Below are 23569 nucleotides of genomic sequence, written 5' to 3'. Positions count from 1 at the left end.
GGTTTATTACGCAAATGAAGGTAACCCTGCCGAAGAAGATCGACATATCAGTGAACCTACCTCCGTTCAGAAAACAAAAACTTTCAAGTTTCATTAATCAGCTAAAAGTAGACAGGCGCCTTGGTTAAGAATATTCGGAAAAAGTTTGACAATGATGCTATACTGATACTTTGTAATCAATTGGCCGGACAAAGTTCAAGTTCAAGTTCAAGTTCAAAGAGGCCTTAATTTATATATAATTAATTTAGATACTTGTATATATTCAGGAACGGGCCACAGTTGATCCGTAAAATCTCATCTTACGGTATCTATTTAATTATATATAGATAATTGTTATATACTTCATTTAAAAAGGATTTCTGAATTTCAACAAATGGATCTATGTATGTCATTTATCTGTATTACTATCATATTATTAACCCCTCTCCCCATACTAAATATACCTATTGTATGTATCTTTATAATAATAGTAGACGCCCTCTTCCTCCGGATAATAGAGTAATCTTTTATATATATATATATATATATTAAGATGACCTCCACTTTTATGGTAGCCTGTCGGAGATGCCAAATATTCCTATTTTATTTTATTTTAATTTCATAATTTCCAAGGTCAGTGCTATCTGCACCGTAAATGTGCATTGTACGTGACGTGGACAACCTAATCTACACAGATATGAATACAAGCTTCTATATATCTAGTAACAACAATTGGCTTAACAGATCAATTATATTCATATATAAAAAAAAGCCAACAAAGAAGTATAAATCAAGTGTCTTATACAATCTTTGCCTCTTATTAAAAAAATTAGTTTTTGGTCCTGAAGAAAGAAAAAAAAAAGCCAAAAATTATTATTATTATTGTGTGTCCTGTGGGGAAGATTGGACATTGTGTTAGTAAGCGTAACACACACATACTCATGACATCACACACGCGCGTCGGGGCGTGGCAAGGGCAAGTACAAATATGGCCCTTCTTTTTTTTATTTTATTTTTTTATTATACGCTTCTTGTAAAACCACAAAAGACTATCCAAAAAACAACAACAACAACAAAACAATTATGCTTTCTATCGCTGCCCGTTCCATCAAGACCTCCTCTGTCAAGACTCTCCGTCCCTTGACTGCTGTCCGCACCAAGGTTACCTTGCCCGAGCTCCCTTACGCATACGAGGTACAAAAGATCTTTGTTTTTTTTTAATAATAAGAGTATTATTTTGAAGTAGATTATCAATGAATATTTAATATGTGTCTGTGTCTGTAGGCTCTTGAGCCCTATGTTTCTGGTGAGATCATGAAGATCCACCACAGCAAGCACCACCAGGCTTATGTCAATGGTTTCAACTTGGCTGAAGAGAAGCTTCAGGGTGCTTTCCAGGCCAACGATTTGACCCAGCAGCTTGCTCTCCAGAATGCTCTCAAGTTCAATGGTGGTGGTGAGTTAAGATCTAATTATATGATAAAATTGTATTTGTATTCCATTCTATGTATTTATATGCATTCAATTATCAGGACACATCAACCACAGTCTTTTCTGGAAGAACTTGGCTCCTCAGAGTGAGGGTGGTGGACAGGCTCCCAAGGGATCCTTGTTGTCTGCTATTGAGAAGGAATTTGGTACCTTTGACAACTTTGTCACTCAGTTCAACACCGCTGCTGCCGGTGTCCAGGGTAAGTGATTTTTGAAGAATCAGGAAAGAACTTGATTAGAGAGTATTGCTTTGATTGCTTTGAAGAGTACTGCTTTGATTGATTGCTTGATTGATTGATTGGTTATTTTGTGTGTGATTGTGTTAATTGGATAATTTCTTATCCGTGATGGTGTATATACAATATATTAATTTTTATATTATATTGTATTATATTATATTATATTATATTACAAATAGGCTCTGGCTGGGCTTGGTTGGTATGTTTTTGCAAAAGAAAGATGTCAAGTATATACCATATGCTAACCTGTTTTTCTTATCTATTTGTGTGCATATAGGGTTACAACAAGGCTGCTAAGCGTCTTGAGATCGCTACTACTCCTAACCAGGATCCTCTTCTCAGTAAGAAATCAAATGAAATCTTTATAACATATTTCTTTTCTCTAAACAAAACTTTCTTATATTTACATGTATATATTAAGCCTTGACACCTGTCTTGGGTATTGATGTCTGGGAGCACGTAAGTTAAATCATCATTATAATGATAAAGAATACCTTTCTTTTATATCTCTCTGTGTGTGTGTGAATTGAAACAATTTATTTTATAATTATCCTTTACAAACAAATCCTCCCTATCCTATAACATTAAATTAAAGTATCTTTACTTACCAAAATTCTTTATATGTATATAAATATAATATAGGCATACTACTTGCAATACAAGAACGTCCGCCCTGATTACCTCAAGGCTATCTGGCAGGTCGTTAACTGGAAGACCGTTGCTGAGCGTTTTGCCAAGGCTCAGTAAACCAAAACAAAAAAGATAAAAGGAAGAAGATGATAATGATAATGATAATCCAATGTTTCTTTTTTTTTTTAAGAAAAAGAACATCAGTAATGAACGAATGAAGGAATTCAAACTGTTTTATTTGAATTGTAAATAAATATATATATATATATTACCAAAGAAAAGAACAGTTGGACTCCCTTGATTATCAGAGTATTACAGGAACTGTAATTTTAATTACATAAAGATTTTTACACATGTCTGTGTTATTGATGATAAGAATGTCTGTGCGTTACTGATTTCATTATTCATTATTCATTGTTTTTGTTTTATTTATGATGATTATAATTATTCTTACTAAATGTTCTTATTATTTTCTTTGTTGTGTATGTGGGTTTCTTTAGAATTCTGGGATTACTATTACTGTTATTATTTTATGGGGTACTTTAACAAGCACAACCACTGTAGTCCTTGTCGCTATCTTGATCGATACGAATGGAATCACTAAAATCATTATAAAGCTCTACTTCTGTTTCTTGCTGGAGTGCGTTCTTGGCAATTGTCTGAAAAGCCTGTTCGACGTTGATAGCTTCCTTTGCAGATGTCTCAAAATAACTAATAAATGAATGAGAGAAAAATAGACAATCAATATACAATTAGCATATAGACTTTATACTACAAAGACGAAAAGAATAAAGAATAAACTCACGGAATATTTCCCTTTGCTTGGCAGAAAGCCATTGCTCTCTTCTGGGATACCATTCTCTTGGACTCGTCCATATCCACCTTGTTTCCCAACACAACAAAAGGAAAGTTTTCGGGATCACGGGGAGATGCCTGTACAAGAAACTCGTCGTGCCATTGACCTATGTGACCAACACAAATAAGAAACTCTAATTTTCGATGTATTCATTCATTGTACAGCATAAAATGAAGTACCTAAGGATTCATAGCTCTTGTTATTGTTCACATCATAGACCAGTACACAGCAATCAGCGCCACGGTAAAATGCAACACCTAAGGATTGAAATCTCTCTTGTCCAGCTGTATCCCAAATCTAAGTTTTTTTGTGTGTGTGTGTGAGAGAGAGAGAGTGTGTGTGTGTGTATATCAATGTATCTATCTATCTTTAAAGATATTATTTACCTGCATTGTCACCAATTTGTCATCGACCAGAACCTCTTTGGTTAGGAAATCAGCTCCAATAGTGGCTTTGTACTGACTACTGAATTTCTTGTTCACATACTGGTTCATCAAAGAAGTCTTTCCAACACTATATTAAATACATTAATATATATTATTATTATTCTGCCTGGTCAACAATCTTTATTTTCCCCACCTTCCCCTTTATTTTTCTTTAATTCTTTATCTATAAATTATAAATACTCAAACAGCAAAAAAAAAAAGATAAACCTGAAATGAAAGTAAAGATATAAAGAAATACAGGTTCTTTACCCGCTGTCACCGAGAATAATAACCTGGAGCAACAAGCAGCGAGAAGGTAGGTAGGTAGGTAGGTAGGTAGGTTACACCCATTCACATTCATACACATACATAATACACATAAAATACAATGTTGGCATTCTCATTCTTTTCGTTGTTCCTCATTTCTTTATTTCTTTTTTTTGTGTGTATATATATATATATTGAATTCAAATACTAATGACCTATCAGAGTATTTGTCTGCTTCTTTTCTTCCTTTTGTTTTTTATACATTATATAAAACAGGAAGACATCTCATTACCTTTAACAAAACCTTCTTTCTATCTGACATTCTGTAATTGAGACTCTGTTGATTGTAAAAATAAAAGGAAGATATAGACAGATATGTGTAGATAGGTTTATAGGCGTGTGTGTATGTGTGTATATGTATAAAGACAATAAAAGAGATAGAGAGGAAAACAAAGAAAAAAAAATGAATGAAAGAAAGAAAGAATTAACTTAAAAGAGGAGCGATAACTGTCTTCTCTGGATTTGGGCTGACATCATAACATTTAACTACCGTATGAATTTTTTTTTTATAAAAAAAAACAGTTGCATTGTTTGTTAATTTGGGCGGAGATTATAACTAGACGTCAATAATAGCGCAAGTTGATGTTTTTTACGATTTTTTTGCTTTTATTGTTTCAAATCAGCATTGTCAAATCTAACCAATAGATAAAGAAAGAAAAGAAAAAAAAGGCATATGGCTTGTACAGTGAAGCACACTAGACAAGACGTATTTTTAAAGAATTAACCGCTGAATGTATCTTCTTTTCAAATAAACAATACAGAAATGTGTTATTTTTAGGTTATTAACTTGTTGAATATTTTGACACTAATTTTTTCTTATATATAATGTATGCTCAGCTTCTTGTTTAAATATCTAAAGTAAGTTTGATTCTCTTTTCCGGTTGCCTTATTTTACTTCGTACATTTCAAGTTTGTCAGATACCAAATATCTGTTCCCTTTTTTGCTATACTATTTTGTAGCCTTTTCTTTTTTCTTTTAGTGCTACAGCCATAATATCATGGTTTGAGCTGATTTGGATTAATCTAACCTCTTATCATTAGAGTAACCAAAGATATGCTTTTATTTATTTATCTGACAAGATTTAAGGCAACCCTAATAAAATACGGTACAATACTTACTATATACACATGTATTACAAAGAAAGATATAATTAACTAATTAGTTAATTCATTAACAGTTGACGTATTATTTTTTTCTTCTCCAAGTAGTTCTAAAAGCCTATAAGCTCTTAATAGTATTGTTAAGATGCTGTTCTAAAGATGTTCATGTAGTTTACATATATCAGTTGAGCCTTTTCTTTTGCGTGTGTGTGTGTATGTTTTTTGGCATTTGCGAACCCATTTTTTTTTTAAAGAAAAAAAAAATGTAAAAAAATGTGGTTTATCGCTGACTTATTCTGTCGGAGTGTATAATAAAACAACCCCAACCTCTATTGCTCAGCAACTTTCTCTTATTCTTATAAATACTTGGAAACATCTTATTATTCGAGGTCTTTTTTTTTTTGGGTTTTTTTTTACTGCATTGACCATGAATAAGATCTTCAGAGTGCTTGCCTGTTACGACACTTGTCCAAGCATTTGTGAGAATACCCAACAAACCCTTTAAAATCGCTCAGCGTAAAACTATTAGATGCCTCACTGCTTCTTGTCATAAGTGTCTCAGTTTCCAGTAGCTTGTTTCGTTTGACTTTACTCTTAACCACTGACCAAAACTGTTCAATTGGATTAAGTTCAAGAGAATAGGACGGCAAATAGACACAGCAGTAACCGCGAGATTCTACATATTTAGCTATATCAACCGATGTATGGATTGGAGCATTATCCATCACGAGGTAATGGCCTTTCATATGTGGATGCTGGTCCATTTCATCCATCGTGGCTTTTAGAAAACTAACATAGTGTCCCATAACTGTCCCTTTGCTCACACGCCCAACGTCTTCTCCTTGCTTTCTCTTTTTATTGGATGGAGGCTGAGGAAGCCTGAGGCTACATTTAATCAGACCTTGGGCAGAAATTGGACCTAAAATGGCTGTTGTTTTTGCTCGTGTTTTGGGAACTGTGACCACTGCAGGGGAGCCTTTCTTTGACCATGCCATACTACGTTTCAAATTAATATGAAATGCAGATTCATCAAGGACGACGCAGTTGGTCGTAAAATCCATGTCTGTTTTTTCCCATTTATGAATCCAATCCAGGCGTTCTTGAATCTTTTCCTTGCTGTTCCAATCTACAGGTTGAAAACGAGCTTTTTTGAGAGACAAGATGCAGTGCTTTTTTACAAAATCAAACAAGGTTATATCCAATGATGCCAAGGCTAAATATTCTTGGCAACAGGACATCCTATTTGACAGCGAATACGAATTTACATTTCGTAGAATATGAATTTTGTTCTTGCCATCTGATGAAATCATTTTCCACCAGGGCGAATTTATTTGTTGTTCAACATGAATTCTGTTCTCGTCATTGGCTGTATTTACTTTCCGACAAGAGCGAATTTACTTTCTGGAAAGAGTGTATATATATATATATATATATATATGATTTTAGAATTGATATTTCTGATCTGATAGCGCGACCAGAACTTTCTGGCTATTCTTATTCCTGTTGTTGTTTTTGTTGTTGAATGTACTTGTGTATGTGTATAATGTAGCTGTAGTAAATACAATACAATATAATAGAATAGAATAGAATAGAATGGGTGACGAAATCAAGTCGCAATACTTACAATAGCCGGAAAGAACTTTACAAATAAATAAAAACAGGGAAAGAAAAGAAAGAAAGAAAGAAATGCGCCATCCGTGTTCAATATTTGAATTTTGTACAACTGAGCCCATGACTAGAAGTCCTCTTTATTTCTTTTTTTCTTTTTTTGTGCTAGTGTTAATTATGTGTGTAGTGTGTGTTGGCTGAATTTCTTTGTATAGAATAAGGGTGGACAAGTAATATAAATATAAATATATTATGTACATGGATTTTAAGTAAGTTTTTATATAATATAATAGAACGTATAAATAAACAAGCTTTCCGATCAGTTCCTAATATAAAAAAAAAATTAGAGAGAGAGGAAAATAAGGGGGGGGGGGAGTGAGGGTGAGGGTGAAGGTGGATATTATGGGACGGTTCTTGTACCTTTTTGTTTTGTTTTGTTCAAGATCAAATAGGCCAATCATGATATCTCAAATATATCCAAAATAAGCAATTATATAGGTTTGTTGGATATGCCGGTTACCCCATTGTGTGCCAGTGTAACTTAAATCAGAGCCAAAAGAAAAAAAAATTCATTAGACTTGATTCTGTTTCTTTGTCTGTTTGACTATTTATGCTGAGTATTATTTATTTTATTTAACCTGTGGGAAAACTATCATTGAATATTAAATATATATATTATATATAATCTTTTTTCTTTTTTTTTTTTGCTTTTTTGCTTTAATTCCGTGTGGTTCCCCTGGTAACGAAAAGTAAAGTAAGATGAAATGAAATGAAATTGCGTTTATTCATGTGAAAAGAACAAGTAATAACAGTACGCATAAGAAAGACCGTGGGGAGCATGAGTGAAAAAAGAAAACATACATATACAACATGTTATTTTCCCTCCTCCCCTTTCTCTTGTGAATTTATAATTTCCAACCTCACACATATAGGTATTCATTTATTCTTTCAATATGTATATTACACGCGAGTATTCACACTACAGCATCTGGAATCACTTGTCTTATTGAGAAATCTGGTGTCAAATGCGCTATTAATTATCATTCTTTTCTCTCTTCCCCCTCCTTTCTTATTCTTTTATTTTATTTAGAAAAATGTCTATCTCATTTTAATGCCAATTATCCTTCTATATATATATATATATATATATAAAAGAGAGAGAGAGAGATTTTCTTGCTCTTATTTTGATATATGTCATCTGTACTCAGGTCTTACAGTGCGTGAGAACACTTTTTTTCTTCTCTTTCTCTGTCTTTTGAATAAACACCAAACATTGTCAAAATAGGCAATAGACTTCACGATGTGTGTTCGTTTGAAAAAAAAAAAGCCTATAGTTGTTGGGGTTATATTTATATGTATGTATGTATATTTGACAAGCTCCACACTTGGTCTTACACTACTGGTGTTGTTTATTTATTGACTATGTAGTATATATATATATATGTATTTGCGGGAAATAAGCTATTACCTCTGTCTGTCAATGTGAGTATATTTTGCGAAAATTGACATCTTGGTACAGTCAAAGCTCGATATAGTGATATGGATGGTGAACAGAAATTTTATCACTATCACTATATTGAGCATGTTTTTTTCTTACTCCACACATTATTTAGTGATATTTCCAATGCCGCTGTGAGTGACTACTGTTTTCTAATAGGATTCATAGTATTTTGTCTAAGAAACTGGGCTTGCTTTAAAATGCTAAATAAAATATATACTACAGAAATAAACTCAGAGCTCGATATAGTGATACTGGTGGATTCAAATTTTATCACTATCACTATATCGAATATCACTATATCGAGCTTTGACTGTACTTGTGGTTTTGACAGTGTTTAATACATATCTTTATACTTTATACGATTTATTCCACTTATTTATTTATTTTTGTTTGGTTGCTCGGTTGGTTGTACACAGGTATTTTGTGTTGTGTTGTATCATATTATACTGTAATGTACTGTATGTTATGTTATTGTATTGTATTGTATTGTATTGTAGTATAGTGTACACAAAGAATATAATAATAAATGTTGCGCTGTGCCTCGCTTGAACGTGTACAAGGATATATTTATATATACAGTACAGAAATGTCTCAATTCTCTCTTGTTGTTCATAATATCATTTTAAAAGTACGGTTATCTCAAATATAGCCTTTTATGTAAACTAATGACTCAAGTCACTGGTACAGAATAAAAGAGATAATCTAACTTGTATATATAATAAAATAAGATATTGCTATTGCTATTATATTTCTATAGATTAAAGCTTAAATAAAAACCTTTTTTTTTTTGGCTTTCTTTTACCACCAAAATCCAAACCCAAACCCAAATCATAACCAAAACCGACCTGACCAAGGACAGAACATACCTGACCTGACCTGACCTAACATGACCAGACCAGACCAGACCAAACCAAACCTGACTTGACCTTACGGACTGACGGCCAAATTTACGGAAGAGCTGATTGGCACTGTAAAATAAAATAAAATAAAATAAAATAAAATAAAAAGGGTTGCATTCAAACTTGCTTGCAAATCAATACACCAACCATGCCAACCACAAAAAAAAATGAACATTACACACACACACACACACATATATATATATATAATTTGTTCTTATTTTTTTTTCTATTCTTTAATTCCTTTAATAAACCTGAAACTTGAGAGGTAGACTCAGTGTATGCATAAGGCGCCATAGCGGACCTTCTTTAATCTTCTATTCCACGAGGATGGTCAGAGGCTTCATCGGGTGGCTGTGATGATCTTTTTTAGAAAGACATTCAAGTGTGTGTATGTATGCATTTATAAGTAAAATCGAACATTAGAATATATGGTTTATCAGTGAGTAATAAATACTGATACTGATACTGGTTATTATTATTAATGTACAATCTGTAGATGAGAGTGATTCTAAAAATATTTCACACTTTTGAGATTAGCTAAACCGAGAACATCAGGAACGCATTGGCGCTCAAGCCATGCCCTATATTGCTTCATAATTGAGCAAATGCTCTGTGCAGTTGATACTGATTCTAAAATATATACAGAAATTATATTACAGCAGTACATCTATATATCTATTTAATTACCTTTTTATCTTGTTTTATTATAGATGATGTGAGTGCGTGTTTCCTGATAAACGCTGTGTGACGGTATTTTTGTAGTGATTTAGACTTGGTTTGATAGATCAAATGAGGTATTTGAGGCATCTTTTATCTATTATCTCTCTCTATCTGTATCTATTTATTTATACTATTAGATACTTGACTCTATTGTAATAGTTCAAATTGTTTTTGCTCATATTTGATTTGTACTGCTTTGTACTGCTTTGTCATTTAGCTATACAAAGCCCTTTTTTATTATTATTATTATTATTATTATTTTGCAAAGGTATGCATTATTGTGTGTACTAGTTAAAACATGTCCTGGTCTGGCCTGTCTTGAATTGTCTTGACTTTTCTTATCCAAATATATATATATATATATATATATTTATTTTGTAGATTAACATGTACACAATCAAGGGATATTATTGGCTCATATTCCCATTTAGGCCGCTCCTTTGTTACTTTTTTCCAAATATAGAAAGTCAAAGACAAAAAAGAAAGAAAGAGAGATCATCGCTCATCCACAAAACTGTGTGTTCCAACAAAAATCAAAAAATAAAATAAAATAAAATAAGAAATCAGTAGTGGTCAAATGATATATACTCCAATTGGGTACAACCTACTTGCTGAACAAGGCAACTCTGCACCTCCTTTTTTGTTATTTTAAGTACCGATCCTGCTCAAAGGGCACGGTCAGCGGAGATACAGCTTATAACTGTTGTTGATGTGGGGGATGGGGTTTGGGGAACTGATTGTAATGATTTCTCTTGCTTGCTTGCTTTCTTTCTTTTTTTTTTTTTACTAATTTGTAAATAAATATATTACATATATCTTTTATATACTATATATGTAAATATGTAAATATGTATGTATGTATGTTTTTATTTATTTATATATAAATATAAATATCTAATTATATAATAAACAAAAAAAGATAGTTCATTCGCGGGGAGATATCCAAATAAAGGTCTTATATAAATAAAATAAAATTTATGTATTCTTGACGGAAACCTTAAATCTTTGTCTCCATAGAAATAATTACAATAGCCTTTTACACCCGATAACTGAGGAGAACTTTACCTATTTCTTTTATTTTCATTATTTTCATTCCTTATAAAGCGGCCCTGTTTCTTCTTCCTTTCCTTTTTTTTTTTTCTTCCTCGTCTTTAATTGTCACCTTTTTTTGTTTCTTATTCTACTTCTTCTACTTCTACTTCTTCGTCTGTGCTTCGTTTTTTTATTGTTAAATAGCTTATTTCAGTTCTCATTCTTACTCTGCCTTTACCATCACAATCAACTATCAGTATCACTTGTATTTTGGCCGGATTTTATTAGTTATGGATATCCATTGCCCGGTAAAACTCGCCGCTTGTCCCGTAAATATCAAATCAGGTCCCTTTGTGTCAGATTCACAACAGGTCGCTCTTCAGAGACCCTACAAATGCGACTTTTGCCACAAATCATTCTACCGTCTTGAGCACAAAGTACGCCATGTACGCACCCACACAGGCGAAAAACCTCATGCATGTTCCTATGGACAATGCGACAAACGATTCGCACGCTCAGACGAACTCAGTCGGCACGTTCGTGTCCACACTGCCCCCTCTGCTGTATTACTCCAGCGCAGGAGAAAAACCAGACAGCATGCCAAATATACCAGCAAGCCTCGGTCAACCGAAGATGAAGAGGCCTATGCAAAGCAACAGCAGCACTGTTCGATTTTACGATTCATTCAGCCAACAACCCACTTAAACACAAACACATCTATATCCACATCTTCATCATCATCTTTATCAACATCAACATCCACATCTTCAACGTCATCCTCAGCATTGTCTACATCTTCGGATCATCTCCCCCTCTCACAATGCACCCAACCTCAACCCCCTTCTCTATCCTCTTCTTCGCCTTCTCCATCGCGTGTTAGCCCTTACCGACAGGCTCCCGGAGCCAAACTCCACCATTGCCCTGCCGAAGCCTGCTACAAGTCCTTTTGGCGAAGGGGCCAGTTGACACGCCACATTGAGAAGCAGCATGGCGTGCGTCTAACAAAAGCCGACCTTGATGACCCTGACATAGTAGCCCAAAAGATGTTGGCCGGCATGCCCTCCCCCACACTCTCGGCTGACGAAACCTACACTTTGTCTGGGTCTACATCTACGGCCACATCCTCACCCACCTTTCGTTCGGTCAATCTTGACCATTCACCACGTACACCTGAAAATCATCACCATCATCATAATCATCATCTACACAATTATAGTTATTATCAATGCTCTTCACAAACTCAGAAATATGAAGAGGAAGAGGAGAAGGGCTGGTTACCTTCATGGCACTCTCCCGACAAAGAATTGGGATACTGTGGTCTAGACAAGCAGGAGACTATCTATTTACCCCCCCTCTCTCAACATGACAAGGAACTTCCATGGAAAGTCCACGACAGCAATAATATGTCTCCTATCTTTCCTTACCGGCTACCTTCTCTTAAATCCCTCTTTCCTTGATTCATTCATATACATTCATTCAGTCATTCAATCATTCAATTATAAATATACACACACACACACATATATATATATATATATACCCCCTCTTCCTTCTCCTCTTCTTCTTCTCCCTTTCCTTTCCTCTTATTCCCTTCTCCTCTATTGTGCACATCCCTATTTTTCTTTTCTTCAACTGTAAATATCCCAAATAAACAAAAAATAACTCCCTCCCCTTCCCCTTTACTTTACTTTACTTTTAACAAACCAAAAGGAATTCCTACTACTATTATTATTATTTTAATTTATTTATTTCTTAAATAAAAATAAAATAAAATGACCTTTATATATTTTATGTAATTTAATGTAATGTAGTGCACTATATACAGTAAAACACACTATAAAAGTCGCACGGTTCGAAAATTCAAGTCGCATAATTCGAGAAAATATGTCGCACTTTTAATTATTATTTTTCTCTTGTATTGGTCAGCTACAGTGTAAATCACTGGGCAATTGGTTTAATATGCCTGAACTTTTGTATTACAATATTCATATGAGAGGGAAAGACTAGTCCAATAAGAGCCTTATCACCACAAGTACCTTGGCTGGCATCACACTAGGAAGGGATCTTTGTTCATGCCAGAGGTACAGCGAGATCGCCAAATGACATGGATTGTAGAGCCTACACCAAGAATTTGTGTGTGTGTGTATATTTGGAGATGGAAGTGTCAGAAAAAGTCATCGTGATTAGGAGAGTGTTCATCCTTGCCAGTGACCAGCGCAGGCGTTACCTGAGAAAGGATTATACTCCATACCAATCTTGTTTTTGGGGGCAGTTGATGAGGAAGCGATCAGGGGTGTCTATTGCCAACATGCATATGGTGCAGATGTCGTCGTCAACAAAATTTTCAGTCTTTTTGAAATACAAGAGATCGAGTAGCCAGGCGTCCTCACAGGGCATTCCTTCAGATGGTATGACTGTCATGAAGAATTATGAGTTTTTAAAACCGGATCCATGCTGCGCGAGAAAGATTTGGTGTAAGTGGGCGTGACTGAATATGGCCTCGAAAATCAGAAACGGAAGTCTTAATAGAGAGGTCAAGAGGGGAATCAAAATGTAACTGTAGACAATGTGCTTACCTTTTGTCGACAAAACGAGAATGAAATTTGGACAAAGTAGAAATTAACGTTGACATTTTACCTGTATGTCTAAATGGCTCAAAGAGACTGTTGGTTTGTTTGCCTTTATCAGATCTTTGGAAGCAGTTGGTCGATGGGTTCCTCTCCAAGTTGACAAAGCAAAAGACATCTTTAGACCGTCAAGAAGTGCAAATGTTATTTTATAAAATAAGCACAATTTGAATATCTCCTTTTGACCTGTATTCAATTCTCGGTGTGGCTAATATACACTATATATAATGTTTTCGATAATGTAACTGCTGAAGATGTTAATGAATCTGAGTACTTGTACAGAAATATAAAAATAAAAAAAAATACAAAATTCTAATCTTTTCGGGATAAAAATCTTTCAAAGCTTTTTATATTTAAACAAAAGGTTGAGTATGCATTATACAAAAAAAAATAGTGTCAGGATGTTTAATGGGCTAATAGCCTAAGAATGCTTTTTTGTGGGGTTTATTTGAAAGACAAGAAAAAGATACGCCTTGTATTATCGAATTGTGGGACTTTTATAGTGTGTTTTACTGTAAGGCCATGCAATTAAGAATAGATTACAAAGAATTAACATAATGATAATAGTATTTTATTTTATTTATTTATAATGGACACACAGACAATATATAATCTCTCTTATGTTTTACATGTCAATCGCACTACAATAATAATAGCAGACAATAGTTAGATGACGAGAATCATTTATATAATGTAATGTAATGTAATGTAATGTAGTTGTGGCTCATATCAAGCGTTTTGTTTTATGACAATCATTTTTTCTTTAAAAAAATTAAAAAAGAAAAAGAAAAAGAAAAAGAAAAAAAATAACAGCAACAGCAACAGCAACGATATCAATAGCAACACCATCAGCAACAAATAAAATAAAGAAGTTAAACTCTCATGTCTTTAAAGATATAAAGCATTGGTTACCCTTCTATCTTATAGATATACTTTCTTTGTTGTTGTTGTTGTTACAATACAATATTTCATTGCCATTATCATCATCATCATTATCTTCTTTTTCTTTCCTTTAAATTTCTTTAAAACTTTTTGCCGTCTTTATAATCCAATCAATTTTCTAATCATTGCCCATACTACACTCCAATACAATACAATACAATATACTATATGTAGGCACATAGGCGCGTAAAAATACATACTTATACTCTACGCATGTATGTTTTTCTTTTAGTTTACTTACTTGAAGATTTGTTGGTTTTGTCGTACGTCGATCGAACAGTCGATATTGATTATAGGATAGTAACAATTGACAGGAAGCTTTTATATATATTTTAATCTATAAAATAACATAATGAATAAAGAAGAGGAAGGGGAAGAGGAAGAAGTAAAAAAATTAAAAAAAATTGATAAAATATATAATATAAATAAAGGGAAAAAATGGAATTTTATTTCTTGTTTATTTATTTATTTATATAGTACTTGATTCTCATTGGTCGAGCGTATTACAATCATTGAGTTGTACGACAGTGACATCAACGCCACCCTGTGGTTGGGCAATTTTATTTATATATACGCACACACACACACATTCGACATACACACAGATACACACAGCACACATAGTACACATACTACACATAATACTCACAGTCAATAGTATAACTTTAATTTTTTTTATATTATTATTATTATTTAAGCCCTTGGCTGGCCCTCGTCTCTTTTTTTTTTTATATTAATATTTAATATTTAATATATATTTCTTTTGTGTTTCTCGCTTACTGAAATTTTGAGAATTCCAGTACGAATTTTCTACCTTTTACTACTACTACTACTATTATTATTATTATCATCATAACCTATCTATATATCTAAAAACATGGCTGAACGTAAGCTTCTTCTTCTTATTTTCTTGATATTCATTTAAACGCGAAAGAACAAAAGAGCCATAACAAACAACATACGTGCTTATATTAGCAATGGACCTTGAGGATTCATCAAAGTCTCCAATGTCTGTGGATGGTTAGTAATATATATATATAAAATAAATAGAAATGTACCTACATGGAACTATTTATTTACTGATTTATTTTATTATAATTAATCTATACATGTTATATATTCATATGATTCTATACTTTGTACATGGCATCTCTCTTTCTATTTTTCTTTTTTCTTTTCTATAGTTCTTCACATCATCAATGAGGCACGAATGACCTATGGTCTTAGACATCAAGACTATCAGCGTTACCGGTACATAATTGACTACGTACACATTCATACATGTGTACATCTTATATAACATTACATAAAACAACACATAAGATTAACTTTACTGAATCAACTCTTTCTTTCTTTATTTTATATAAAACAACAAAAGCAAACATTGCGCACATCGTATTGGACGTATTCGACAGTTGCTCCACATTGGACAAGACATGACAAAAAAGAATGCTCAGAGAAAAGAAATCCCGGCCAATGTGGACGACAAACGTTATTTGGAACTCTACATCTATGAAGCCGAACGTGCCTGGGCAACTGCAATGGAGCTAAAGGCAGAGGCAGAATCAAGCATGGGTACACGAAAGAGACACCACTTTACCCAAAAGTTGAAGAAGGCCGGACAGCATACAGATGCACTCTATGCCCTTTGCCAGAAACTGTCTGTAGATAGCATCACGGTGTTGAACATCAAGGCATACGCAATGACTATGAAAGGATATTATTATATTGAGCGAAAGCAATGGCAAGACGCGTTGGATCAATGTGTATCAGCAAGGTAACAAAAAAAAAGAGGAAGGACAGTATATCAAATTACATTAGAGTTTGCTTTTTTATTTTCTCTTGGTTTTTGGAAAGGAAGAGATAGATCATATAAGATAATATGAATATATATTGAAAAAAAAATCGGTATGGTAGATCTTTGTACGAAACCCTTGCACAGACAAGCAGTAATGCTCATCAGGAAGCATTGTATTACTCTGCGATCGATACCCTGGATCCCAATATTCGTTTCTGCGCTTACAAGCTTCAGATCGATACATCTTCCCAAGACATGGATGCTATTACCAAGCACATCAAACCCGTCACCGGAATGGAATCATTGGAAACCGAATTGGCCAAGGTAAAAGAAACAAGTGGCCAAGGGCAACACGATCAGCAAAACTTCCTGAACCGTCGTATTTCACAAACCATCAACTGGCGCTCAAAGACCTTGACCGTCAAAAACAAGAATCTTGCGGATCCTATCCAAAAGGCCGAAGATTCTGTGCGTCACCTGGATACTACGACAACAGCTCGATCAGAAAATGAAAACAAGACGGTCGAGAGCTTTGACCCCATTCTGTCGCACTGGGCTGAGGCCGAGAAACAGGCCAGAAAGACAATCAAGGAGGACAAGGAAGTCTCTGCAAAGGTCACTTCGTCAAAATCTGTCCAGGCTAGTGAAGAGTTGGTGTGGATCCAGGCATTTGTGATCTACAATCTCTATGCCAGATCTATTCAGCGCAACCTTGTGCTGGTCGAAGAATTAAAGTCTACTAGAGGCAAGGAACGGGAGTTGATCAAACTCTATGATGACATATTAAAGGTAAACAAACTAATGAATGAGAGAGAGAAAGGAAAGAAGAAAAATGGGATTGTATGGTAACCATATATGTGTATATATGTGTATATGAATAGAATGTGGATTCTATTCGGGACCTTAATGTGGTTCAGGAAGATGCTGCATTTGATCTTGAATTAGATACCCTTGCTCACTTTTACAGGGCACACAGGTAAAAAGAAAAGGGAAAGGGATAGATGGATGATTGAATCGATCGATTAATGGGAGGGGTGGGGAGGTATAAAAAGCAAAGAACAAAAAGGAAAAGGAGATGGTATTGACTTGGGGATTCATATTAGATGTGTTTACGTTGCACGTATCTATGCTGAAAAGGCAATGACACCAGAGGCACTCTCTCTTTACCAGAGATCTCAGCTTTATGTTGTCCAGGCCAAACAGGGACTCCAGCAACTTGGAGGACAGTTTTCGGAAGATGCTATTCTCAAGGTGTCTGATACAGAGCTCAATTCTCTTGAGCAGACCATCCGCACTGGAACCCACAAGGCCCATGCTTCCTGGTACCTTGAGCATCCTACAGACTCCGAAGACTATGAGAATGACTTGACCCACAAGATGAACCATCTCAATCTTGATAAGCAGGGTGAGACTGCACTTATCAATCGCTTGGATGTTTACCCTGCCACACTGGCGACCAATACTGGTTCGGCTCCTCATCTTATCGATTTCCCTCCGGTATTCCAACCTGTGGCCTGCAAACCTCTTTACTTTGATCTTGCTGCCAATCAGATCAAGTATCCCTCTGCACTCACTGAGCGTGCCGACAAGCCAGCTAGTAAACTATGGGGTTTCTTTGGCTTTGGTGGAAAGTAAAAAAAAAAAAATTAAAATTAAAAAAAAAAATCTGAAAAAAAAAAAATGATAATGATGTATATACATATCTAGATCTATATACAAACATTCTAATATACACAAGGACTATTTTGATTAATATTATATATATATATATATATTTAAGCAAACAAACAAAGGCAAAAAAGAAAAAAATCTATGCAAATGAAACAATTCATACAGAATAGATATTAAACAAGTATCAATTTTCATTGTTACAATATAGTGTGTAAATGTTCATAAGCAGGTGTTGCTTTGTACATTATGAATAGTATATATGTAATAAATTATAACAAATAATAGATGGTAATGAATAGAAAGTAAAACACCCCCAAAATAAAACGGACGGGGTATTTGAAGGTGGGTTACAAAATGAAATCTACACTTTGAGACCGGTCTTTTTAAATAAAGATATATATATATATATATTTCTGTTTTAATTTTTCTTATTCTTTTTTTTTTTGCTTATATTCTTTATCTGGCATGGAGAATCCACATCAGGATCCAAACTATAATGAAGCATGGCATAGAGGTCAACTCTCACCAGAGCAATTAGCCGGATTGGACACTGAGCATCTTGAAAGGTAAAGAAAAAGAGATTAGTATTTTGGAATCATTGATATCTATAAACATTTCTATATTCATCATCATCATAATCATCATCGTCTTATGAATCATATTCTTTTTTTTTGTTTTGCTTTACATCAAATACTCATCATTACTATGCTTTTATCTAGATATAAACTTCATCAAGAATATCTGGAAGAACACAAAGGTTATTATGCTTTCTTATTTCATTCTTTCTTTATTTGGCTGACAACTTTTATATGTCTTTATTATCTAGGTCATGATTCGCGTCACGAGTTAATGGCATTCATTCTCCTGTTTGCCTTGTTCGCTTTCCAATTCTTGATTCTCTACTGGAAAAAGAAGCACTTTTCTTCTTTCCAGCTCGTCAGTTTGGTCTGTCTGTACACATTCCCTGTTCTGTTTGGTATCTATGATGGATGGTATAGATTCTTGACTGTGTGGACTATATTCTCTGCTTTGAATGGTTTTGGTAAGACTTTGAATAGGATAATTATTTGGTGAAAATTGGGGTTTGGGATACGAAGAATAGAGAGCGTAACTTGTACGAACATAAAATTAAACTCTTTATTTATATAATAGTTATTCACAAGGCAACACGTAAACCCCTTGAGGCTATGACACCTCGTATGGTTTACAAGTGGTACACTGTTCTTCACAACACATCATTTGTTATCGGCCTTATTGGTTATTTCCTTATTTTGGCTGTATTCTGTGGTTTGGCTGCATTATTCACTGAAGGACCTGGTGTAATGCAAACAGGAATTTTGATGCTGAGCTATGGTCTTTACTTTGGGTAAGTCATGTGTGTAAATCTATTGGTGTTATGGTTTATAAAGTAGTGGTAAATGATTGTGATAATATGATGATATTATGAACAATTCAATATAATACTTACCTTGTCTTGTGTGCTCTTTTTTTTTGGTAGTGTTTTGGGACGTGACTTTGTTGAGATTTGCACTGATCGAATGGCGGCAACCATTGGGTACTACTCCAAAGATGGTCTCCCTCAGAAACATTTGAGTGCACACATTTGTGCTGTTTGTGGACAACCGACATCAGATGATACCGGAACCTTGGTCGATCCGCCTCAGAGAGCTGTCTTTGCAGATGATCCGGTTCACCAGTTGGCATGCCAACATGTGTTTCATGAAAAGTGTATTCGTGGCTGGTGCCTGATTGGCAAGAGAGACATTTGTCCTTATTGGTAAAGTATCATTACAAATAACCCCAAGTAGTTACCTTTTTCTTTCTTTCGAGAATATCATATATGTATAGAAAGGGAAAATATTGTGGATCTTCTTATTGACTAATATATTTCATAAATCTTATAGTAAAGAAAAGGTTGATCTGAAGCAATTCAAAAAGAACCCGTAAGTGAATTTATTTTATATTTTAAAGAAAAAGGAATTGAGATCTAGTTCATGTCTATAACTCACTTTTATTTAATTTAATAGATGGGATACTCAACAACAGCTTTATCTCAACCTTCTTGACGGTGTTCGTTACCTGGTGGTCTGGCAGCCTGTGAGTATTAGTTTTGTTATATATGGGAAATTGAGATGATTATGATTATCAAGGCCAAGGTCAAGGTCAAGGTCAAGATAAACATCAAATTTCTCATGTAAATGTTTTATGTTCTTTCTATTAGATCATCTTTGGTGCTGTGCAGCTTTTCTATTATATCCTTGGCTTAGATTAGAGCGTCTGTTTCTGTGTGTTTTTGTGCCTGTTTTGTTCTTTCTTTCTTTTATACTACTTATAATAATTTAATCTACACAACACAAGAAGCGTGGGCAGGTAAAGGGAGAAATAGAAAGAAAAGTATGTCTGTGGTTTCTTAAATTGGTGTGGTGCTGTTTGTCTATTACAACTTGTGGTTATTGTAGACCATCTTTGCGGGCAGTGGCAATAATAATAATAATATAATATAATATAATATAGTAAAAGAGATAGATGGAAATGGTGTGCGTGTGTGCGTGTGTGCGTGTGCGTGTGCGCGTGTGTCGAGTTTTGAAAATACGGGGTCTAAAATACAGAGTTGAAATACCAGGTAGCACACAGGTAGATATGGCCTATGGAGTATTATAGATTTGGCTTTGGGTCCTGTATGTGACACTTGACTACGTCTGTAGGTTTGTAATTCACATTACTTTTCTTAGATGACCTTATTATTATTATTATTATTATTATTTTGGAGCCCAGGAATGATCCCCCGTGACTTTCAGCTAACTTGTGAGTTTTGTTCCTGACGATCTTTTCTTGTTTCTTTTGTGTCAGATGTTTCCCATTGTTCGTTGCTAGCATATCCTGTCTCTAACCCATTAACAAAAAAGTAATAAAAATGATGTCTATATTTTTGTGGTAGTTGAAATATTCTGTGAACTGGCCAAGCGCTCTTCCAGTATCCTTGCCAGCCTCTCTTCCTTGTCCTGCCTAGATCTTACAGATGTATATATTGTCCGGGAGCACCAACAACAGTTACTGCGACAAGGTTCAAGATTAACTGATCTTATAGAATGATTCTTATTGATGGTATCGGTACCTGGGCGAAACTCGGAGGCCAATTTGTATTGAAAAAAAATCTTCGGTAGCTTCTGTCATGCTTTGTCGATATAAAATAAATTTAACAATCTGGTAAAAAGAACAGAGAAAGAGAGGAAAGGAAGTGTGTCAAAGGACACAATCAGGCACACCAAAAAAAAAGGCAGACTCTGAAAACCAGAAACCAAACTTTTTCTCTGAGAATTAGCTTAATCTGTGGTTTGACTTTCGGCTGCTGTTGGTCTTCTTTATCATAGATGGTCGTTGCTGAGAATCAAAGTGATGGGCTTCGCTTTCTTATGCCGTTGAGTGCCGATGGTGACGATAGATGGGGTTCCATTATATATGGTACGGCATTTTTGATTGGTTAACGACATCAATTTTGACTGGCTATGATATTGCTTGCTGGAAGCACTGTAAAGTATGTGTTTCTTTTTTTTTGGGTTGTATTCTCAGCTTAATTCTGGAACTTTTCCAAAATTGGATCATAATCTAGTATGACAAGTGCATTTTGTGACGATATATTTGTCTCTTTCTCTCTCTCTCTCAGCATGACGCTTCTGGAGCACCTTAAAGTCTAAAACGTCATTTTACACCCTCTTTTTCTTTTTCTTTTTCTTTCCTTTCTTATATCAACTCTTATTTTGTGTGTGTCCGTGTGTCTGTGTCTGTATATATATATATATATATATATTCTTTTGTTGATAATCTTCTTCTTCTATTACTACTACATTATTGTACCTATGCGTGCCCGTTCATCTTCAACGTCTGCAGCTGGAGGTAGTCAATCCAGTTTTTCGGCTCGTAGACTCTCTCAACATATAACAGGCATGGTTACTGGACCTTGGACAAGAAACTCCCAATCAGGCTCTAGTTTAGAAGTTCCAAACCATTTCGTGCCAGAAGCAACACCAGAGCTACCACCCTCCACAACCTTGGCTGTTTCTTTAGATGGAGATACGCCACCTGTACTTAGGCCTAACCAAATTTACAGAGGTAAAATTTACTGTACCTGAACTACAGGACCGTGGGACTGACGAGGATAGTTGATCATTGTTCGCGTTTAGGAAATGTAAAAATGAAAAATATTAATCCAGTATATGCTGCCCAGATACGCATAGAGGTATGAAATTATAATATATATATATATATCTTACATTGTATTATAATTGTTGTTGCTGTCGTAGCTGAGGGTAGAAGAAATAGCGACAGTAAAGACTCGTGAAACAAATGAACAGAATTTAAAGATGGACAGAATCGATCAAACGAAGACAACGTACTTTAATATATCATACAAGGTTTGGGGAAATGAACCAACTGGCAAGTAATACGATATGTAATGCACTCACTTTCAATAACCAAAGAATACTAGTGATCCTAGTTAGCTGTAACAACTATAAACTGATTTTGATTCTTATTATGTAAAGCCTATTCCGCCAGTAGTTGGAAAAAGATTGAACCAGGGCAACACTTATACCCATTTGCTATCAAGGTAGCGATAGTGATAAGCAAAAGCAAAAAAGGATCACTAATTTGTGTTAATTGTTCAACCGGATTAAGATGTCGAATACCAACTTCCCTCCTTCTTCTGAGTCTCCGACCGGGTTTGCTGTTCGATACATCTGGACTGCACGTTTGATAGGACCTGCCTTGGGATCTGAAACGGTGAGCGAAGAACTAAAGTCATCCTTCAGACCTACTCTGTGTGCGCCGTTGCCTGAAGTATGGGAATATTATGAAACACTTTACCGAGAAAAGAAACCACTCGCAAACGTAGTTGCATGTTTCCCTCGTCACGTATTTTGTCCTGGTAATAAGACGCTTATAGAATAAAATCAGAGATGTAAATATTTTTATGCATTAATACAAGAAAGTAAGTTTAACATGATTATTGATAACTATAACAAATTGTAGAAGAAGACGTGGAAGGCTATTTGGACATCAAGGCTATTCCGTCCAATGCTGTCGTGTCCGAATTATCGTTTATTCTCGAGAAAACGTTGGAGGGACGAAAGACGTATCAGGTCGGAACAGTACGCAGATTAGAAACACAAGAGATATTGAGCGAAAACGTGCCAGTCCATGGCAACGACGGGTCAGTGCGCTTGCCACTGCACTTTAAGCTCCCTGGCCGACTCGTGTCACCCTGTTTTCAGTCAAAACACATTCGCACTCATTACAGCCTTGTGGTAACTGTACGAATTGAGCTACTCAAGACGCTTCTCAAGTCCTCGAGTATCCAGACCGCATCCTTTACAATGCCCATCAGTATCGGCAATCTCTCGCACGACAATATCCTGGCCATCCCGGACCTGACATCGCTTCAGGATTACCGGCAGTCGACTGAATGCCCGATATTCTTTGATCCTGTGCTCGAGAATCCTCCTTCGTCGACTTCGATGTGGGGCCCAATGACGACACTTCGAGCTACTCCGCCAGTCGCATCACCTCCAAACTACTTTAGTCTTCCCCAACAGACACCGCAGGCCGGTGGGACGAGACAACCAGACGTGGTGATTGAGACGAGTCGGTTTGTAAAACAGGGTGATGTCCCCAGTCTAGGGGAGCCCATGTGGATTGATGCAACAGACGATGGAGAATGGTGA

The 23569-nt window shown here is 35.1% G+C and overlaps 10 protein-coding genes across 10 annotated transcripts; 6 read left to right on the top strand and 4 right to left on the bottom strand.

Moving 5' to 3' along the window:
• The first annotated feature begins 1012 nt into the window (after nucleotides 1-1012).
• PHYBLDRAFT_124627 (hypothetical protein) lies at nucleotides 1013-2612 on the top strand. Its single transcript, XM_018429001.1, has 7 exons — nucleotides 1013-1173; nucleotides 1264-1435; nucleotides 1512-1670; nucleotides 1889-1908; nucleotides 1987-2050; nucleotides 2131-2168; nucleotides 2352-2612. The coding sequence occupies exons 1-7, from the start codon at nucleotides 1063-1065 to the stop codon at nucleotides 2454-2456; spliced, it is 669 nt and encodes a 222-aa protein (XP_018292575.1). The 5' UTR covers nucleotides 1013-1062; the 3' UTR covers nucleotides 2457-2612.
• Nucleotides 2613-2744: 132 nt separating this feature from the next.
• Nucleotides 2745-4209, bottom strand: PHYBLDRAFT_177484 (hypothetical protein; the record flags this gene model as incomplete). The annotated part of the gene is made up of 6 exons (XM_018437892.1): nucleotides 2745-3050; nucleotides 3145-3301; nucleotides 3375-3492; nucleotides 3582-3708; nucleotides 3891-3913; nucleotides 4180-4209. 6 exons carry the CDS (start codon nucleotides 4207-4209, stop codon nucleotides 2882-2884), a joined length of 624 nt encoding a protein of 207 aa, XP_018292574.1. The 3' UTR covers nucleotides 2745-2881.
• Nucleotides 4210-4561: 352 nt separating this feature from the next.
• PHYBLDRAFT_167941 (hypothetical protein) lies at nucleotides 4562-6358 on the bottom strand (the record flags this gene model as incomplete). The annotated part of the gene is made up of 3 exons (XM_018435756.1): nucleotides 4562-4581; nucleotides 5067-5102; nucleotides 5839-6358. 3 exons carry the CDS (start codon nucleotides 6356-6358, stop codon nucleotides 4562-4564), a joined length of 576 nt encoding a protein of 191 aa, XP_018292573.1.
• A 2059-nt stretch (nucleotides 6359-8417) lies between these two features.
• Nucleotides 8418-9866, bottom strand: PHYBLDRAFT_67548 (hypothetical protein; the record flags this gene model as incomplete). Its single annotated transcript, XM_018441813.1, has 4 exons — nucleotides 8418-8502; nucleotides 9024-9115; nucleotides 9583-9726; nucleotides 9747-9866. 4 exons carry the CDS (start codon nucleotides 9864-9866, stop codon nucleotides 8418-8420), a joined length of 441 nt encoding a protein of 146 aa, XP_018292572.1.
• Nucleotides 9867-11194: 1328 nt separating this feature from the next.
• Nucleotides 11195-11371, top strand: PHYBLDRAFT_9413 (C2H2-type zinc finger transcription factor; the record flags this gene model as incomplete). Its single annotated transcript, XM_018443853.1, has 1 exon — nucleotides 11195-11371. A coding segment is annotated over one exon (177 nt), but the record flags the coding sequence as incomplete, so codon positions are not given.
• A 1443-nt stretch (nucleotides 11372-12814) lies between these two features.
• PHYBLDRAFT_144969 (hypothetical protein) lies at nucleotides 12815-13232 on the bottom strand (the record flags this gene model as incomplete). Its single annotated transcript, XM_018431331.1, has 2 exons — nucleotides 12815-12929; nucleotides 13063-13232. 2 exons carry the CDS (start codon nucleotides 13230-13232, stop codon nucleotides 12815-12817), a joined length of 285 nt encoding a protein of 94 aa, XP_018292570.1.
• Nucleotides 13233-15229: 1997 nt separating this feature from the next.
• Nucleotides 15230-17973, top strand: PHYBLDRAFT_181257 (hypothetical protein). The gene is made up of 7 exons (XM_018438439.1): nucleotides 15230-15267; nucleotides 15356-15400; nucleotides 15565-15631; nucleotides 15759-16157; nucleotides 16298-16967; nucleotides 17060-17154; nucleotides 17282-17973. Exons 1-7 carry the CDS (start codon nucleotides 15258-15260, stop codon nucleotides 17811-17813), a joined length of 1818 nt encoding a protein of 605 aa, XP_018292569.1. The 5' UTR covers nucleotides 15230-15257; the 3' UTR covers nucleotides 17814-17973.
• A 321-nt stretch (nucleotides 17974-18294) lies between these two features.
• On the top strand, nucleotides 18295-20207 carry PHYBLDRAFT_124621 (hypothetical protein). The gene is made up of 8 exons (XM_018429000.1): nucleotides 18295-18415; nucleotides 18569-18606; nucleotides 18676-18891; nucleotides 19002-19215; nucleotides 19348-19626; nucleotides 19754-19792; nucleotides 19877-19946; nucleotides 20071-20207. The coding sequence occupies exons 1-8, from the start codon at nucleotides 18315-18317 to the stop codon at nucleotides 20119-20121; spliced, it is 1008 nt and encodes a 335-aa protein (XP_018292568.1). The 5' UTR covers nucleotides 18295-18314; the 3' UTR covers nucleotides 20122-20207.
• Nucleotides 20208-21706: 1499 nt separating this feature from the next.
• PHYBLDRAFT_167936 (hypothetical protein) lies at nucleotides 21707-22291 on the top strand (the record flags this gene model as incomplete). Its single annotated transcript, XM_018435755.1, has 3 exons — nucleotides 21707-21959; nucleotides 22061-22086; nucleotides 22151-22291. 3 exons carry the CDS (start codon nucleotides 21707-21709, stop codon nucleotides 22289-22291), a joined length of 420 nt encoding a protein of 139 aa, XP_018292567.1.
• Nucleotides 22292-22523: 232 nt separating this feature from the next.
• PHYBLDRAFT_167935 (hypothetical protein) lies at nucleotides 22524-23569 on the top strand (the record flags this gene model as incomplete). The annotated part of the gene is made up of 3 exons (XM_018435754.1): nucleotides 22524-22773; nucleotides 22834-22836; nucleotides 22878-23569. 3 exons carry the CDS (start codon nucleotides 22524-22526, stop codon nucleotides 23567-23569), a joined length of 945 nt encoding a protein of 314 aa, XP_018292566.1.

This window comes from Phycomyces blakesleeanus (genome assembly GCF_001638985.1).
Source record: "Phycomyces blakesleeanus NRRL 1555(-) unplaced genomic scaffold PHYBLscaffold_9, whole genome shotgun sequence".
NCBI classification, from domain to species: Eukaryota; Fungi; Mucoromycota; class Mucoromycetes; order Mucorales; family Phycomycetaceae; genus Phycomyces; species Phycomyces blakesleeanus.
This window is presented reverse-complemented; position numbering and strand designations above follow the sequence as displayed.

Excerpts from the sequence above, each read along its gene's own strand:
- PHYBLDRAFT_124627 (XM_018429001.1), top strand. The coding sequence starts at position 1,063 with ATGCTTTCTATCGCTGCCCGTTCCATCAAGACCTCCTCTGTCAAGACT. Across the intron at positions 1,436-1,511 it reads TCTCAAGTTCAATGGTGGTG|GACACATCAACCACAGTCTT; the intron begins GTGAGTTAAGAT and ends TTCAATTATCAG. Across the intron at positions 1,671-1,888 it reads CGCTGCTGCCGGTGTCCAGG|GCTCTGGCTGGGCTTGGTTG; the intron begins GTAAGTGATTTT and ends TATTACAAATAG.
- PHYBLDRAFT_181257 (XM_018438439.1), top strand. Across the intron at positions 15,632-15,758 it reads CAAGACTATCAGCGTTACCG|CAAACATTGCGCACATCGTA; the intron begins GTACATAATTGA and ends AAACAACAAAAG. Across the intron at positions 17,155-17,281 it reads CACTTTTACAGGGCACACAG|ATGTGTTTACGTTGCACGTA; the intron begins GTAAAAAGAAAA and ends GATTCATATTAG.
- PHYBLDRAFT_124621 (XM_018429000.1), top strand. The coding sequence starts at position 18,315 with ATGGAGAATCCACATCAGGATCCAAACTATAATGAAGCATGGCATAGA. Across the intron at positions 18,416-18,568 it reads GACACTGAGCATCTTGAAAG|ATATAAACTTCATCAAGAAT; the intron begins GTAAAGAAAAAG and ends GCTTTTATCTAG. Across the intron at positions 18,892-19,001 it reads CTCTGCTTTGAATGGTTTTG|TTATTCACAAGGCAACACGT; the intron begins GTAAGACTTTGA and ends TTTATATAATAG.